General features: G+C 46.2%; 1 protein-coding gene and 1 long non-coding RNA gene across 2 annotated transcripts in view; both read right to left on the reverse strand.

Moving 5' to 3' along the window:
- Nucleotides 1-5,342, reverse strand: part of LOC115184187 (wolframin-like) — a gene marked incomplete at its 3' end in the record, with an annotated part of 10,165 nt that extends 4,823 nt beyond the window's left edge. Inside the window, exons 1-3 of the mRNA XM_029745214.1 lie at nt 5,336-5,342; nt 4,743-5,123; nt 321-400 (exon numbers count right to left, since the gene is read on the reverse strand). Coding sequence (XP_029601074.1) covers nt 321-400; nt 4,743-5,123; nt 5,336-5,342 — 468 coding nt within the window. The remainder of the gene's footprint in view (nt 1-320; nt 401-4,742; nt 5,124-5,335) is intronic.
- Nucleotides 5,343-6,476: 1,134 nt separating this feature from the next.
- Nucleotides 6,477-14,230, reverse strand: LOC115184192 (uncharacterized). Its single transcript, XR_003874221.1, has 3 exons — nt 14,078-14,230; nt 8,115-8,192; nt 6,477-6,693 (listed from the first exon to the last, which is right to left on the reverse strand). It is a non-coding gene; the product is annotated as an uncharacterized LOC115184192 (long non-coding RNA).
- Nucleotides 14,231-19,455: the final 5,225 nt, after the last annotated feature.

Genomic DNA, 19,455 nt, shown 5'->3' on the forward strand with positions numbered 1-19,455 from the left:
AAATATATATGTGTGTGTGTGTGTGTGTGTGTATGTGTGTGTGTGTGTGTGTGTGTGTGTAAATATATATGTTTGTGTGTGTGTGTGTGTGTATATGTGTGTGTGTGCTGTGTGTGTGTGTGTGTGTGTGTGTGTGTGTGTGTGTGTGTGTGTGTGGTGTGAATGTGTGTGTGTGTGTGTGTGTGTGTGTGTAGTGTGTGTGCGTGTGTGTGTGTTACATTCAGAGCATGGGCTCTGAATCTTCCAGAAGGCTGAGAATAGACAGTCATGATCAGACAACCAGCGAGCATTAAAACACATCACTGTGTGTGTTCACTCACACTGGTCTGTGCTCTGGCATCTCCAGACGTGGCCTTCTCCTCCATCTCCTCAAACGACAAGTCCTCCTCAGGATCCTCATCTGTAGCGGAGGAGACAAGAGGAGAGACAAAGGAGAGGAGTGACAGAGAAAAGGAGAGACAGAGGAGAGGAGGAGAGACAGAGAAGAGGAGGAGTGACAGTGGAGAGGAGGAGAGACAGAGAAGAGGAGGAGAGACAGAGGAGAGGAGAGACAGAGGAGAGACAGAGGAGAGAGAGGAGAGTCAGAGGAGAGGAGAGACAGAGGAGAGGAGGAGAGAGAGGAGAGGAGGAGAGAGAAGAGAGACAGAGGAGAGGAGAGGAGAGATAGAGGAGAGGAGGAGAGAGAAGAGAGACAGAGGAGAGGAGAGATAGAGGAGAGGAGGAGAGGCAGAGGAGATGAGAGACAGAGGAGAGGAGGAGAGAAGAGAGAGGAGAGATAGAGGAGAGAGAGGAGAGAGAGGAGAGAGAGGAGAGAGAGGAGAGAAGATTAATAAAAGCTGAATTATTTTGAGTTGATGAACTGTACGGACGTTTTGCTCTGTGTTGTCAGTGTTCTAGTCAGCTACCACCTGGTACTGTACCTTAGAGACTGTTGTAGCCAGCTACCACCTGGTACTGCACCTTAGAGACTGTTGTAGACAGCTACCACCTGGTACTGCACCTTAGAGACTGTTGTAGTCAGCTACCACCTGGTACTGCACCTTAGAGACTGTTGTAGACAGCTACCACCTGGTACTGCACCCTGCACCTTAGAGACTGTTGTAGACAGCTACCACCTGGTACTGAACCCTGCACCTTAGAGACTGTTGTAGACAGCTACCACCTGGTACTGTACCTTAGAGACTGTTGTAGACAGCTACCACCTGGTACTGCACCTTAGAGACTGTTGTAGACAGCTACCACCTGGTACTGAACCCTGCACCTTGGAGACTGTGGTAGACAGCTACCACCTGGTACTGCACCTTAGAGACTGTTGTAGACAGCTACCACCTGGTACTGTACCCTGCACCTTAGAGACTGTTGTAGACAGCTACCACCTGGTACTGAACCCTGCACCTTAGAGACTGTTGTAGAGAGCTACCACCTGGTACTGTACCCTACACCTTAGAGACTGTTGTAGTCAGCTACCACCTGGTACTGCACCTTAAAGACTGGTGTAGTCAGCTACCACCTGGTACTGAACCCTGCACCTTGGAGACTGTTGTAGACAGCTACCACCTGGTACTGAACCCTGCACCTTGGAGACTGTTGTAGCCAGCTACCACCTGGTACTGTACCCTGCACCTTAGAGACTGTTGTAGACAGCTACCACCTGGTACTGTACCCTGCACCTTAGAGACTGTTGTAGACAGCTACCACCTGGTACTGCACCTTAGAGACTGTTGTAGCCAGCTACCACCTGGTACTGAACCCTGCACCTTGGAGACTGTTGTAGCCAGCTACCACCTGGTACTGTACCCTGCACCTTAGAGACTGTTGTAGACAGCTACCACCTGGTACTGCACCTTAGAGACTGTTGTAGCCAGCTACCACCTGGTACTGTACCTTAGAGACTGTTGTAGACAGCTACCACCTGGTACTGTACCCTGCACCTTAGAGACTGTTGTAGACAGCTACACACCTGGTACTGAACCCTGCACCTTAGAGACTGTTGTAGACACCTACCACCTGGTACTGTACCCTGCACCTTAGAGACTGTTGTAGACAGCTACCACCTGGTACTGCACCTTAGAGACTGTTGTAGTCAGCTACACACCTGGTACTGCACCTTAGAGACTGGTGTAGTCAGCTACACACCTGTCTTCACCTGAAAGAATGTTGCCCCGCACCTTCCTGCCTTTAGCTTTGAGACACCTTCATTCATCACGTCATTACACCATACATAGCCTACATAAGATTGTCATACACATGACGTAGTTTGACGTAGCATGTAATGACAGTTTCTGAATGTCACGTCGTTTAAGCTAGACTTAAACAAGCCGGACTTTAAGCCAGACTTAAACAAGCCAGACTTTAAGCCAGACTTAAACAACGCTGTGTGGGTCAGGGGACTATCTTTAAGGACCTGGGAGAGAAACATGTCCCCTTGTCACCCTGGGTGTCTCAATATCCCCCTGCTCAGACATCAATTAGACCTGACCAAGGAGACAACGGGCTGCATCTCAATAACCTCTAGTGGCTTCCTGCCTAACCTCTAGTGGCTTCCTGCTCTCGGCTGCATCTCAATAACCTCTAGTGGCTTCCTCCTCTCGGCTGCATCTCAATAACCTCTAGTGGCTTCCTCCTCTAGGCTGCATCTCAATAACCTCTAGTGGCTTCCTCCTCTCGGCTGCATCTCAATAACCTCTAGTGGCTTCCTCCTCTCGGCTGCATCTCAATAACCTCTAGTGGCTTCCTGCTCTCGGCTGCATCTCAATAACCTCTAGTGGCTTCCTCCTCTAGGCTGCATCTCAATAACCTCTAGTGGCTTCCTCCTCTCGGCTGCATCTCAATAACCTCTAGTGGCTTCCTCCTCTCGGCTGCATCTCAATAACCTCTAGTGGCTTCCTCCTCTCGGCTGCATCTCAATAACCTCTAGTGGCTTCCTGCTCTCGGCTGCATCTCAATAACCTCTAGTGGCTTCCTCCTCTCGGCTGCATCTCAATAACCTCTAGTGGCTTCCTCCTCTCGGCTGCATCTCAATAACCTCTAGTGGCTTCCTGCTCTCGGCTGTATCTCAATAACTTCTACCTTTTAAATGTCAGATTTTAGTAATTTAGCTGACGCTGTAATCCAGAGCAATTTACAGGAGCAATTAGGATTAAGTGCCTTGCTCAAGGGCACATTGGACAGTTTTTCACCTTGTCGGCTCAGGGGGTTTGAACCGGCAACCTTTTGGTTACGGGCCTAACACTCTTAACCGCTAAGCTTCCTCCCCTCGGCTGTATCTCAATACCTATGGTGACTTCCTCTCTGACTACCAGCTACCTAGCTACCTGCGACCAATAATTTCCAATGGAAGGATGAGACACTAGGAGACACACAGCGACTTAACGGCCGAGTTGACATTTTTTGTAAATATCAGCGAGGCAACAGCCAATCAGGGCAGAGGACAGCTCTCACTTTGACATAAAGGCCAACGACCAAACTCCCAACATGCATGCTGTTTGGAAGATAGACCCACGATGGATGATGTCAGAGACTTGGTAGCTAGCTTCTTGGCCAAGTCTGAACGGCAAGATACTACCTTCCTCCCCTCTCTGTCTGTCTCTCTCTCTCTCTCCTTCCTACCTTCCTTCCTCCCCCCTCTGTCTCTCTCTCCCTCCTTCCTACCTTCCTTCCTCCCCTCTCTGTCTGTCTCTCTCTCTCTCCCTCCTTCCTGCCTTCCTTCCTCCCCCCTCTGTCTGTCTCTCCTCTCTCTCTCCCTCCTTCCTGCCTTCCTTCCTCCCCCCTCTGTCTGTCTCTCCTCTCTCTCTCCCTCCTTCCTACCTTCCTTCCTCCCCCCCTCTGCCTGTCTCTCTCTCTCTCCCTCCTTCCTACCGTCCTTCCTCCCCCCTCTGCCTGTCTCTCTCTCTCTCCCTCCTTCTACCTTCCCGTCTCCTCCCCCCTCTGTCTGTCTCTCTCTCTCTCTCCCTCCTTCCTACCTCCCCCCTCTGTCTGTCTCTCTCTCTCTCTCCCTCCTTCCTACCTTCCTTCCTCCCCCCCTCTGCCTGTCTCTCTCTCTCTCCCTCCTTCCTACCTTCCTTCCTCCCCCCCTGTCTGTCTCTCTCTCTCCCTCCTTCCTACCTTCCTTCCTTCCCTCCCCCCTCTGCCTGCCTCTCTCTCTCTCTCCCTCCTTCCTACCTTCCTTCCTCCCCCTCTGTCTGTCTCTCTCTCTCTCCCTCCTTCCTACCTACCTTCCTCCCCCCTCTGTCTGTCTCTCTCTCTCCCTCCTTCCTACCTTCCTTCCTCCCCCCTCTGTCTCTCTCTCTCTCTCCCTCCTACCTACCTTCCTTCCTCCCCCCTCTGTCTGTCTCTCTCTCTCTCCCTCCTTCCTACCTTCCTTCCTCCCCCCTCTGCCTGTCTCTCTCTCTCTCCCTCCTTCCTACCTTCCTTCCTCCCCCCTCTGTCTGTCTCTCTCTCTCCCTCCTTCCTACCTTCCTCCCCCCTCTGCCTGTCTCTCTCTCTCTCCCTCCTTCCTACCTTCCTTCCTCCCCCCTCTGCCTGTCTCTCTCTCTCTCCCTCCTTCCTACCTTCCTTCCTCCCCCCTCTGTCTGTCTCTCTCTCTCCCTCCTTCCTACCTTCCTCCCCCCTCTGCCTGTCTCTCTCTCTCTCCCTCCTTCCTACCGTCCTTCCTCCCCCCTCTGTCTGTCTCTCTCTCTCCCTCCTTCCTACCTTCCTTCCTCCCCCCTCTGCCTGTCTCTCTCTCTCTCCCTCCTTCCTACCTTCCTCACCCGCTTCAGCCTCCTCCAGCTCAGCTTTCTTCAGTCTTTCCTGCATCACCACACGTTTAGCCAGATCCGCAAAGCCCCGACGTCGGGGGGCTGGAGAGGACGAGGGGGCTAGAGAGGTGGAGGGGGCCGCAGAGCCCCAACGGCGGGGGGCAGGAGAGGAAGTGGGGGGAGGAGGCGAACGAGAGACTGACGATGGGATGAATTTGGTTGAGTCTGAGGGAGTCGAGGTGAGGGAGGGTTGGGAGGCAGGGGGGAGGGGGTTAGGGGAGGGAGGTGAGGCAGTGTCCAAGGTAGAGGGAGACCCCTGTGGGATGAGGGGGGTGGAAGGGGGGAGGGGGGAGGGTGGAGTGGGGAGATCCACGTCCATCTCACCTGTAACAACACAAGAGAAGATAAGATGTTAAGATGTTGTTGTAGTCATTACAGGACATGGACAGATGATGTTGTAGTCATTACAGAACATGGACAGATGATGTTGTAGTCATTACAGGACACGGACAGATGATGTTGTAGTCATTACAGAACATGGACAGATGATGTTGTAGTCATTACAGGACAAGGACAGATGATGTTGTAGTCATTACAGGACATGGACAGATGATGTTGTAGTCATTACAGGACACGGACAGATGATGTTGTAGTCATTACAGGACATGGACAGATGATGTTGTAGTCATTACAGGACATGGACAGATGATGTTGTAGTCATTACAGGAAACGGACAGATGATGTTGTAGTCATTACAGGAAATGGACAGATGCTGTTGTAGTCATTACAGGAAACGGACAGATGATGTTGTAGTCATTACAGGACATGGACAGATGATGTTGTAGTCATTACAGGACATGGACAGATGATGTTGTAGTCATTACAGAACATGGACAGATGATGTTGTAGTCATTACAGGACATGGACAGATGATGTTGTAGTCATTACAGGACATGGACAGATGATGTTGTAGTCATTACAGGACATGGACAGATGATGTTGTAGTCATTACAGGACATGGACAGATGATGTTGTAGTCATTACAGGACATGGACAGATGAGGTTGTAGTCATTACAGGACATGGACAGATGATGTTGTAGTCATTACAGGACATGGACAGATGATGTTGTAGTCATTACAGGACGTGGACAGATGATGTTGTAGTCATTACAGGACATGGACAGATGATGTTGTAGTCATTACAGGACGTGGACAGATGATGTTGTAGTCATTACAGGACATGGACAGATGATGTTGTAGTCATTACAGGACATGGACAGATGATGTTGTAGTCATTACAGGAAACGGACAGATGTTGTTGTAGTCATTACAGGACATGGACAGATGATGTTATAGTCATTACAGAACATGGACAGATGATGTTGTAGTCATTACAGGACATGGACAGATGATGTTGTAGTCATTACAGGACATGGACAGATGATGTTGTAGTCATTACAGAACATGGACAGATGATATTGTAGTCATTACAGGACATGGACAGATGAGTTTGTAATCATTACAGGACACGGAAAGGAAAGTAAAGTTCAAAATCTTCCTGCTGTGCTACAGATGCCGTATCTTAATTTGATCATCCTGTTGTTGCAGGACTTGTTCTGCATAGCAATGCAAACATGTAGTGTATTCAAGGTTTAAAAACACTTCTAAAGTTTGTAATTTCCACTTAAAATTCAGGGGAGGGTTTGGCCGGAGGGCTTTCCTTGGCTCATCGCACTCTAGCGACTCCTTGTGGCGGGCCGGGGCCTGCAAGCTGACTTCAGTGGTCAGTCGAACGGTGTTTCCAGACACATTGGTTTGGCTGGCTTCCGGGTTAAGCGAGCAGTGTGTTAAGAAGCAGCGTGGCTTGGCAGGTCATATTTCGGAGAACGCATGTCTTGAACTTTGCCTCTCTCGAGCCCGTTGGGGAGTTGCAGCGATGAAACACGATCGTTACTAAAAAATACAAATATAAAAATGCCCATTAATTATAATCCACATAACAATTCACATCTTCCTGTTGCTGCAGGAATATTTGCCTGCTGTGTGAAACTGGCTCAAATGAAGATACGGCATCTGTATCATGCATTCATCATTCTACTGCAGCGACTCTTTCAGCCTACATGAGGTAGATCTGATATCATCACATAGAATATGGAAGGATGGGAATTTATCTTTGGCAACATCACATACACATCATGAGAGACAACGTGATTATAACAAGCGTTGATTCTGCCCTAACAATGGCTTCCCACCGGAATGCTAGAAGACCAATCGACTGTTAGTCTCTCCAACAGCTAGTAGACCTGTCGACTGTTAGTCTCTCCAACAGCTAGTAGACCTGTCGACTGTTAGCTTCTCATACAGCTAGTAGACCTGTCGACTGTTAGTCTCTCCAACAGCTAGTAGACCTGTCGACTGTTAGTCTCTCCAACAGCTAGTAGACCTGTCGACTGTTAGTCTCTCATACAGCTAGTAGACCTGTCGACTGTTAGTCTCTCATACAGCTAGTAGACCTGTCGACTGTTAGTCTCTCATACAGCTAGTATACCTGTCGACTGTTAGTCTCTCATACAGCTAGTAGACCTGTCGACTGTTAGCTTCTCATACAGCTAGTAGACCTGTCGACTGTTAGTCTCTCATACAGCTAGTAGACCTGTCGACTGTTAGTCTCTCATACAGCTAGTAGACCTGTCGACTGTTAGTCTCTCATACAGCTAGTAGACCTGTCGACTGTTAGTCTCTCATACAGCTAGTAGACCTGTCGACTGTTAGTCTCTCATACAGCTAGTAGACCTGTCGACTGTTAGTCTCTCATACAGCTAGTAGACCTGTCGACTGTTAGTCTCTCATACAGCTAGTAGACCTGTCGACTGTTAGCTTCTCATACAGCTAGTAGACCTGTCGACTGTTAGTCTCTCATACAGCTAGTAGACCTGTCGACTGTTAGCTTCTCATACAGCTAGTAGACCTGTCGACTGTTAGTCTCTCATACAGCTAGTAGACCTGTCGACTGTTAGTCTCTCATACAGCTAGTAGACCTGTCGACTGTTAGTCTCTCATACAGCTAGTAGACCTGTCGACTGTTAGTCTCTCATACAGCTAGTAGACCTGTCGACTGTTAGCTTCTCATACAGCTAGTAGACCTGTCGACTGTTAGCTTCTCATACAGCTAGTAGACCTGTCGACTGTTAGTCTCTCATACAGCTAGTAGACCTGTCGACTGTTAGAATCTCAAACCGCTATGTTTTTAGGGACCACTTTTTATTGTTTTGTTTAATGAAAGAGTTAAAACAAACTATAGGCTACACAAGTAACATTCTATCAATCGGATTAGGCTGCAGCTGCTGCCGCAAACAATGAATAGGCTAACTCACCTGCCTGCGCAGGACATCAGGGATTTCCTATGGCTCTTCCGACATTCAAGTACTCCAGTCACCAATTATCTCCCAACTCTACTAAAGACAACAGTAGTTACGTTCCATTAACTCGTCCTGTGATTTTGTTGTTGTAGACATTTACTAAGTTGGCAGAGAAACTAGATGCGACAATTGCCTGCCACAGTGTGTTTCCAATGAACTATCTTGTGTCGATAAAAACAGCTGGACGTATTGACGTGCAGCATTTATAGAGATACGGCCTCTGCAGAAGTCAGGGCATTAATACTCCTTATGTTGAGCAGAGCTGTTGAGCAGAACTGTTGAGCAGAGCTGTTGAGCAGAGCTGTTGCTGTTGAGCAGAGCTGTTGAGCAGAGCTGTTGAGCAGAGCTATTGAGCAGAGCTATTGAGCAGAGCTGCTGAGCAGAGCTATTGAGCAGAGTTGTTGAACAGAGCTGTTGAGCAGAGCTGTTGAGCAGAGCTATTGAGCAGAGCTGTTGCTGTTGAGCAGAGCTGTTGAGCAGAGCTGTTGAGCAGAGCTATTGAGCAGAGCTGTTGCTGTTGAGCAGAGCTGTTGAACAGAGCTGTTGAACAGAGCTGTTGAGCAGAACTGTTGAGCAGAGCTATTGAGCAGAACTGTTGCTGTTGAGCAGAGCTGTTGAACAGAGCTGTTGAGCAGAGCTGTTGAGCAGAGCTGTTGCTGTTGAGCAGAACTGTTGCTGTTGAGCAGAGCTGTTGTGCAGAGCTGTTGTGCAGAGCTGTTGAGCGGAGCTGTTGAGCAGAGCTGTTGCTGTTGAGCAGAGCTGTTGAGCAGAGCTGTTGAGCAGAGCTGTTGCTGTTGAGCAGAGCTGTTGCTGTTGAGCAGAGCTGTTGAGCAGAGCTGTTGTGAAGGAAGTTGTCAAGGAAACGAGTTTGTGTTTATAAAGGACCTCCCGCCCTCACCTACTGTCAACTAATCATTTCAATGTGGAGCTAACTGAAGCTGGCTAACTGAAGCTGGCTAGCTTTATTAAACCCTGAGTAGATCTAGCTGGCTAACTGAGGCTGGCTAACTGAAGCTGGCTAGCTTTATTAAACCATGAGTAGATCTGGCTGGCTAACTGAAGCTGGTTAACTGAAGCTGGCTAGCTTTATAAACCCCTGAGTAGATCTAGTTGGCTAACTGAAGCTGGCTAACTGAAGCTGGCTAACTGAAGCTGGCTAACTGAAGCAGGCTAACTGAAGCTGGCTAGCTTTATTAAACCCTGTGTAGACCTAGCTGCCTAACTGAAACTGACTAACTGAAGCTGTCTTACTGAAGCTGTCTCGCTTTATTAAACCCTGAGTAGATCTAGCTGGTTAACTGAAGCTGGCTAACTGAAGCTGGCTAGCTTGATAAAACCCTGAGTAGATCTAGCTGGCTAACTGAAGCTGGCTAACTGAAGCTGGCTAGCTTGATAAAACCCTGAGTAGATCTAGCTGGCTAACTGAAGCTGGCTAGCTTGATAAAACCCTGAGTAGATCTAGCTGGCTAACTGAAGCTGGCTAGCTTGATAAAACCCTGAGTAGATCTAGCTGGCTAACTGAAGCTGGCTAACTGAAGCTGGCTAGCTTGATAAAACCCTGAGTAGATCTAGCTGGCTAATTGAAGCTGGCTAGCTTGATAAAACCCTGAGTAGATCTAGCTGGCTAACTGAAGCTGGCTAACTGAAGCTGGCTAGCTTGATAAAACCCTGAGTAGATCTAGCTGGCTAACTGAAGCTGGCTAACTGAAGCTGGCTAGCTTGATTAAACCCTGACTAGATCTAGTTGGCTAGTATATCCTACAGGGGGTTTCTAACCTCTACTAGGGGACCCTCCTTTATTGGAACTGATCCAGAAATAGCACACCTGATTCAACAAGTCCACCAATTATCAAGCCCTTGACTAGATGGATATTGAGCTGGTTCAGGACTACTAAAAAGCATGAACTGGTGCTCGCCCCAACAATGTTAGTGGAGGGGATGGCTAACGAAGAGTAAACTGTCTATAAAAGACAGAGAGAAAGTCCCATTCCCAAATGAATAGGTAAACCTGACAATGTCTTGGTCTAGTTCAGGGCTACAACTACATGGGGTACGTCTGGGGTCCAGGAGAGGTTTGAGAACCACGGTCTTAGATATCTGATCATCTAACAAAGTCTCTTATGTCATCTTTAAACACTGGGAACTCTGCACCAATAACAGGAAGGAAGCTAGGCCATACATTTACCACCCAACACCCAACCCACCCTGGGCCAGTGGACCGACCCACCCTGGGCCAGTGGACCGACGACCCACCCTGGGCCAGTGGACCGACGACCCACCCTGGGCCAGTGGACCGACCCACCCTGGGCCAGTGGACCGACCCACCCTGGGACAGTGGACCGACCCACCCTGGGACAGTGGACCGACCCACCCTGGGCCAGTGGACTGTCGTGACGTTGTATTAGTTAATGTGACGACTGTTGCTCATCGAATGATTAACTGTTTATAATTGCGTGATTAAATGAATCAAGTAATGAATCAAGCAATTATTAACTCATTAACCTGGGGCATCATGGGAAAATTAGTTTTATTGAGTTTCTATTTCCCAAATTAACTCAAAGAATATCAGAATAGCGATTTTACAACAGATGCTAATTAATCAATTTCCTCTAGAGTCTCATTCTGAACGTCGCATAATCCGGGAATCTGCACGGACCCGGGTCCCACCAATGAGTTTACCACACCAATCTTAGTTGATTATTTATTTACTAGCAAGCTAAAATGATCATAAAAGATACACATACACAAAACACAGTCTAGGCTATTGACTAGGACTTATTATAACGGGCCAACACACTATGGCGCGTGTTACCCAAAATGGGGATTTAAAAGAGAGAGAAAAAGAGAAAGTACACGAGAGAAATATACATTTGGGTTCATTTGTCAGCTATGCTTATTTTAACCCTAGCCTTGCCCCGAACTGCCGCTCTTATGGGTCAGAATATAATGATGTAATTACGTGTTGGAGGTCTCAGGTGGGAAGCTCCGCGTGGGTCGTTTAGGCTTCTAAATGACGCACTTCTCCGGTGCAACTCTCTGGTTGTCCTCACGATGTCAGTGTCCTTCTTGGCTTAGTGGTCTGATCCCTCACCCTTGATCTGATAGTGTCGTCTGAGGACAAACAGCTCTGTAGCTCAGAGCTCACAGCGTAGGAATGAAACAGCGTAGATACCACGATTCGATGGAGAGTGGAGGCTAGGTGGTTCGGCTTGAATTTACCCGCTTAGACACAGCTACTCATCCGTAGCTTGGGTAGAAAAATATTTATTTGTCTTCAACCTTGTGTTGCGTTTTGGGGTTCGTTGACTTTGTTAGACCTTGGCTGCAGCCTGGGGTCACTTTAGTCTATCTGTTCATTCTTCACTCCCATGTCTTATACCTTCGGGTCAGAAGTGGGCGTAACCGCCTTTAGGGCAATTTTCTGGGCGTACCAAGTTAAGAGGCTGGAGGTCTAGATTTTACTCAGGTCTAATTTTAGACTACTAACATTTCATCTTTACCAAAACATTCTCTTTGATTTGGATATTTTCCACACAACGTACAATGTATAAACATCAGGCATATACTGGGAAAACTCTTAAAGGTACAATGTTTTCATAATAACGTCATCTCTTAACCTTTAATAACAATACAAAAATTACATACATTTTCATATTCCATCTATCGTCATGACCACCATTGTGGCTGACGGAAACCATTGTTCCAAAGTCCCTTTATTGCATGTTTAATGTTCTGAGAAAAGTTCTCCATTGTGAGGACAAAGGAATTTTGTCTGTGGCCTAAGGTTTATCATGGGCTTGAGGGGTCATAAAACCCCCACATCTTCAGACCCATAGATATCTCCTCCTCTATTGGGGGTGAGAGATACTCTGTAGGGTTGTGGTCTCCTGTAACCTGACCTGATCAGGACAGTCATGACAGGACTAACCCACCCTGGGCCAGTGGACTAACCCTACCCTGGGCCAGTGGACTAACCCTACCCTGGGCCAGTGGACCGACCCACCCTGGGCCAGTGGACCAACCCACCCTGGGCCAGTGGACTGACCCACCCTGGGCCAGTGGGCCGACCCACCCTGGGCCAGTGGACTGACCCACCCTGGGCCAGTGGACCGACCCACCCTGGGCAAGGGGACCAGCCCACCCTGGGCCAGTGGGCCAGTGGACCAACCCACCCTGGGCCAGTGGACCGACCCACCCTGGGCCAGTGGACCGACCCACCCTGGGCCTGTGGACCGACCCACCCTGGGCCAGTGGACCGACCCAGTGGACCAACCCACCCTGGGCCAGTGGACTGACCCACCCTGGGCCAGTGGACCAGCCCACCCTGGGCCAGTGGACCAACCCACCCTAGGCCAGTGGACCAGCCCACCCTGGGCCAGTGGGCCAGTGGACCAACCCACCCTGGGCCAGTGGACCAGTGGACCAACCCACCCTGGGCCAGTGGGCCAGTGGACCAACCCACCCTGGGCCAGTGGACTAACTCACCCTGGGCCAGTGGACCAACCCACCCTGGGCCAGTGGACCAACCCACCCTGGGCCAGTGGGCCAGTGGACCAACCCACCCTGGGCCAGTGGGCCAGTGGACAAACCCACCCTGGGCCAGTGGACTAACCCACCCTGGGCCAGTGGACCAACCCACCCTGGGCCAGTGGACCAGCCCACCCTGGGCCAGTGGACCAACCCACCCTGGGCCAGTGGACCAACCCACCCTGGGCCAGTGGACCGACCCACCCTGGGCCAGTGGGCCAGTGGACCAACCCACCCTGGGCCAGTGGGCCAGTGGACCAACCCACCCTGGGCCAGTGGGCCAGTGGACCAACCCACCCTGGACCAGTGGGCCAGTGGACTAACCCACCCTGGGCCAGTGGACCAACCCACCCTGGGCCAGTGGGCTAACCCACCCTGGGCCAGTGGACCAACCCACCCTGGGCCAGTGGACCAACCCACCCTGGGCCAGTGGACCAGTGGACCAACCCACCCTGGGCCAGTGGACCTACCCACCCTGGGTCAGTGGGCCAGTGGACCAACCCACCCTGGGCCAGTGGGCCAGTGGACCAACCCACCCTGGGCCAGTGGACTAACCCACCCTGGGCCAGTGGACCGGTCCACTGACCCACCCTGGGTCAGTGGACCGACCCACCCTGGGCCAGTGGACCGACCCACCCTGGGCCAGTGGACCTACCCACCCTACCCACCCTGGGCCAGTGGACCAACCCACCCTGGGCCAGTGGACCAACCCACCCTGGGTCAGTGGACCAACCCTACCCACCCTGGGCCAGTGGACCAGCCCACCCTGGGCCAGTGGACTAACCCACCCTGGACCAGTGGGCCAGTGGACCAACCCACCCTGGGCCAGTGGACCAACCCTACCCACCCTGGGCCAGTGGACCAACCCACCCTGGGACAGTGGACCAACCCCCCCCCTCCCTATCCTTGCCTAAAATATGACCCCCTCCCTGTGAGAGAAGGAGTTGCAATGACACACAGACAGGCCCCCAAACTGTCCCCAGTTTAGAATATGTTAACTTTGAGGTTTTAAAAATAAACCGTTACGAAATAAATGATCTAATTGTCAAAACAGCTGCTCTACAAATACGGGACTGACACAGATTAACATATCCCATATAAAACTATTCAATGCAAGGCAATAGGCTACCGCAATGGAAAACGTTCCATACAGCCGGACTAAAACAAAACGTTTAGGCTACTTCAAATGTGGAATTTGAATTATTTTTTAAGTAGACTACATGTGTTTTTAGATTGGTGGCCTTCCGCAAACATACGAAAATGAAACGCCTGCTGCGTTATTAACTTCTGTCAATCTGGAATAGCGCAACGCGCGTCCGGTCAATCTTGTTAGCTCATGCCACCTAAATTAAGCTTTTTGAAACAAGTAGTCTAAAGGAAAAGTGACTTACTCATGGTCCGAACGAACAGTTTTACTCAAGACATAAAATGAAGTAGACTTCTTCTCAGGTCAAAAGTTTGGATAGAAGTCCTCGCAGCGGATCCATGTCACTCTCGACAGCCTACGTCGCGAAAGAAGAGACGGGGGCTCCGACAGTTGAGTCTTGACGTGCTTTCATTGGCCAAGGTGCATAAAGATAGCGCCCTCGTGTACTTACCACAAATCAGGGCCGGTATAATGTAGGGGCTTACCGGGGCGGAAGCCCCTGGGCCCCCAGGCCTGTGGTATGCCCCAAAAGGCAGCAAAAATAAAAATGAAATATATACAGAATATATTATGTATGTAGTATATGTACACTACCGGTCAAAAGTTTTAGAACACCTACTCATTCAAGGGTTTTTCTTTATTTTTACTATTTTCTACATTGTAGAATAATGGTGAACACATCAAAACTATTAAATAACACATATCAAATCAAATGTATTTATAAAGCCCTTCTTACATCAGCTGATATCTCAAAGTGCTGTACAGAAACCCAGCCTAAAACCCCAAACAGCAAGCAATGCAGGTGTAGAAGCACAGTGGGTAGGAAAAACTCCCTAGAAAGGACCAAAACCTAGGAAGAAACCTAGAGAGGAACCAGGCTATGAGGGGTGGCCAGTCCTCTTCTGGCTGTGCCAGGTGGAGATTATAACAGAACATGGCCAAGATTTTCAAATGTTCATAGATGACCAGCATGGTCAAAAAAAAAAAAAAAAAATGGAGCAGCAGCACGGCCAGGTGGACTGGGGACAGCAAGGACTCCTCAGACCAGGTAGTCCTGAGGCATGGTCCTAGGGCTCAGAGAGAGAGAGAGAGAGAGAGAGATAACAGACTGACCCTAGCCCCCCGACACATAAACTACTGCAGCATAAATACTGGAGGCTGAGACAGGAGGGGTCAGGAGACACTGTGCCCCCATCTGACGATACCCCAGGACAGGGCCAAACAGGAAGGATATGGAATCATGTAGTAACCAAAAAAGTATTAAACAAATCAAAATATATTTGAGATTTGAGATTCTTCAAATAGCTACCCTTTGCCTTGATGACAGCTTTGCAAAATAAAATAAAATATATACCGTATATATTATGTATGTAGTATATATATACACAAATGTTTTACTGCCTCTGCCAGCCACAGAAGGACTCAGGAGCCCCACTCTCAATGAGTGTAGGCAGCCGAATCATTAGATGGGGGAGGAGACGAGGTAGATGGCTCACGTTGGTAACTGGGTGATTAACATTATATTTTAAATGACTACCTCATCTCTGTACCCCACACATACAATTATCTGTAAGGTCCCTCAGTTGAGCAGTGAATTTCAAACGAAGATTCAACCACAAAGACCAGGGAGGTTTTCCAACGCCTCGCAAAGAAGGAGTATAGTATAATGATACTGTGGATGATGTATTAAACCCACCCAGTCGTTCTTCTGAACTGAGCTGCAGGACAGGAAGGAAACTGCTCAGGGACGTCACCATGAGGCCATTTGTCACGTTGGTATTAAGGATCGGAAGACAGGCGCAGGAATGCGTAATAAGAGTTTTTATTTCTCTACCCAAATTACATGTAAAGGCACGGGGACGAAGACCAAACAAACACTATACAAAACACAGGGTTGAGACCCAAACAAAAGAGTGAGGAGAACCTCTAATAAATAACACACACACACAATGATTAACCCACGGGACAAGACCCGTAATCATCTGCACAATATACGTGGCACGAAAGCCAAAACAACATAACACAGATACTCACAGGAACCAACAGACAATGGAACAATAATCAACAGGACAACGGTAAACAAAGGGCACATTTATACAGTTACTAACCAATGGGAATAGGGACCAGGTGTGCGTGATGACAGTTCGGGAGGGATCCGTGACATCATTGGTGATTTTAAAACAGTGCCAGAGTTCAATGTCTGTGATGGGAGAAAACTGAGGATGGATCGACAACATTTTAGTGACTCTACAATAACTACTTAAATGACAGATTGAAAAGAAGAATACAAATATACAGAATATAAATATTCCAAAAGATGCAGCTTGGATGCATCAAGGCATTAAAGTAATACTGAAGGGAAAAAAACACTGAAAATGAATACACTTTTTGGCCTAAATGCAAAGCCTCATGTTTGGGGCAAATCCAACACATCACTGAGTAACTGCCTCCTTATTTTCCAGCATGGTGGTGGCTGCATCATGGTATGAGTATGCTTGACATCAGCAAATACTGGGGAGTTTTTCAGGATAAAAAGAAATGGGATGGAGCTAAGAACAGACAAAATCCCAGAGGAAAACCTGCTTCAGTCTGCTTTACACCAGACACTGGGAGAGGAATTCACCTTTCAGCAGGACAATAACCTACAACACAAGGCCAAGTGTTCCCGAGTGGCCAAGTTACAGTTTTGACTTAAATCTGCTTGAAAATCTATGGAAAGACTTGAAATTTGCTGTTTAGCCATGATCCCCTGCATCTTGACAGAACTTGAAGAATTTTGAAAAGAAAAATAGGCAAATATTGCACAATACAGTTGTGCAAAGTTCTTTTGAGACTCAACGGCTGTAATCACTGCCAAAGGTGTTTCTAACAGGTATTGACTCAGGGGTAAAAAAAAAAAATGCTATCTAGTGCCTTTAAGGGTTTTTCGGCTGTCTCCACAGGAGAACCTTTTGAATAACCCTTTTGGTTCCAGATAGAACCCTTTCTGGTTCCATGTAGAACCCTCTGTAGAAAGGGTTCTACATGGAACCCAAAAGGGTTATACCTGGAACCAAAAAGGGTTCTACATGGAACCAAAAAGGGTTCTACATGGAACCAAAAAGGGTTCTACATGGAACCAAAATGGGGTTATACCTGGAACCAAAAAGGGTTATACCTGGAACCAAAAAGGGTTCTACCTGGAACCAAAAAGGGTTCTACCTGGAACCAAAAAGGGTTCTACATGGAACCCAAAAGGGTTCTACCTGGAACCAAAAAGGGTTCTACCTGGAACCAAAAAGGGTTCTACCTGGAACCAAAAAGGGTTCTACATGGAACCCAAAAGGGTTCTGCTATGGGGACAGCCAAAGAACCCTTTTTGAACCCTTTTTTCTAAGAGTGTATTTATCTAGTCAAGGTATATTAGTATTTTATTGTCATTAATCTTTCAAAAAATGTTTCAAATTTTTCTTCCACTTTGACATTACAGAGGTATAGTTGTGTAGATCGTTGATAAATATTACAACTAATAAGTGTTATCCTTCTTTGTAACACAATGAAATGTGAATAAATCCCAGAGGGGTGTATACTGTCTGTAGACTGTATGTTTAGTGGACTTTACCAGATAGATGTTAGTGCTTCGGTTTAACTGTGAAGATTAGGAACACGAATACAAATTCCTGCCTTGGCCGCAGCTAATGCGGGATCCTAATAAACACACATAACATGTAAAAAAGAAAATAGAAGACACATTAACCTGATATAATCAGAACACATTAAATGTAAATAGAACATATTAACCTGTAAAATAGAACACATTACCTGGAAATAGAACAGCTTACCTGTAAATGAACATATTACCTGTAAATAGAACATATAACCTGTAAATAGAACACATTAACCTGTAAATAGAACACATTAACCTGTAAATAGAACACATTACCTGTAAATAGAACATATTACCTGTAAATAGAACATATTAAATTGTAAAATAGAACATATTACCGTAAATAGAACATATTAAACTGTAAATAGAAACATAATTAACCTGTAAATAGAACATATAACCTGTAAATAGAACATATTAACCTGTAAATAGAACACATTAAATGTAAATAGAACATATTACCTGTAAATAGAACACATTAAACTGTAAATAGAACATATTACCTGTAAATAGAACATATTAAATGTAAATAGAAACATATTAACCCTGTAAATAGAACATATAAACTGTAAATAGAACATATTAACCCTGTAAAATAGAACATATTAACCTGTAAATAGAAACACATTAACCCTGTAAATAGAACTTACCTGTAAATAGAACATATTAACCTGTAAATAGAACATGAATTAACCATGTAAAGAGAACACTATAAATGTTAAAATAGAACATATTACCAGTGTTAAAATAGACACATTAATTAACCTGTAAATAGAACATATTACCTGTAAATAGAACATATAAATGTAAATAGAACACATTAACCTGTAAATAGAACACATTAACCTGTAAATAGAACACATTAAATGTAAATAGAACATATTAACCTGTGAATAGAACACATTAACCTGTAAATAGAACATATTAACCTGTAAATAGAACACATGAACCTGTAAATAGAACACATTAAATGTACATAGAACACATTAAATGTAAATAGAACATATGAACCTGTAAATAGAACACATTAAATGTACATAGAACACATTAAATGTAAATAGAACACATTAACCTGTAAATAGAACACATTAAATGTAAATAGAACACATTAAACTGTAAATAGAACACATTAACCTGTAAATAGAACACATTAACCTGTGAATAGAACACATTAACCTGTGAATAGAACACATTAAATGTAAATAGAACACATTAAACTGTAAATAGAACACATTAACCCGTAAATAGAACACATTAACCTGTGAATAGAAGACATTAAACTGTAAATGGAATACATTAAATGTAAATAGAACACATTAACCTGTGAATAGAACACATTAACCTGTGAATAGAACACATTAAATGTAAATAGAACACATTAACCTGTAAATAGAACACATTAACCTGTAAATAGAACACATTAACCTGTAAATAGAACACATTAAATGTAAATAGAACATATTAACCTGTAAATAGAACACATTAACCTGTAAATAGAACAGATGACCATGTAATAGAACACATTAAATGTAAATAGAACACATTAACCTGTAAATAGAACACATTAAATGTAAATAGAACACAGTAACCCGTAAATAGAACACATAACCTGTAAATAGAACACATTAACTGTAAATAGAACAGATGAACATGTAAATAGAACACATTAAATGTAAATAGGACACATTAACCTGTAAATAGAACACATTAAATGTAAATATAACACATTAAATTGTAAATAGAACACATTAAACTGTAAATAGAACACATTAACCTGTAAATAGAACACATTAAATGTAAATAGAACACATTAACCTGTAAATAGAACACATTAACCTGTAATAGAACACATTAAATGTAATAGAAACAATGAACCTGTAAATAGAACACATTGAACCTGTAATAGAAACACATTAACCTGTAAATAGAACACATTAACCTGTAAAGAACACTACATTTAAATGTAATAGAACCAT

This window comes from Salmo trutta, unplaced genomic scaffold, assembly GCF_901001165.1.
Source record: "Salmo trutta unplaced genomic scaffold, fSalTru1.1, whole genome shotgun sequence".
In the NCBI taxonomy this organism is placed as follows: domain Eukaryota; kingdom Metazoa; phylum Chordata; class Actinopteri; order Salmoniformes; family Salmonidae; genus Salmo; species Salmo trutta.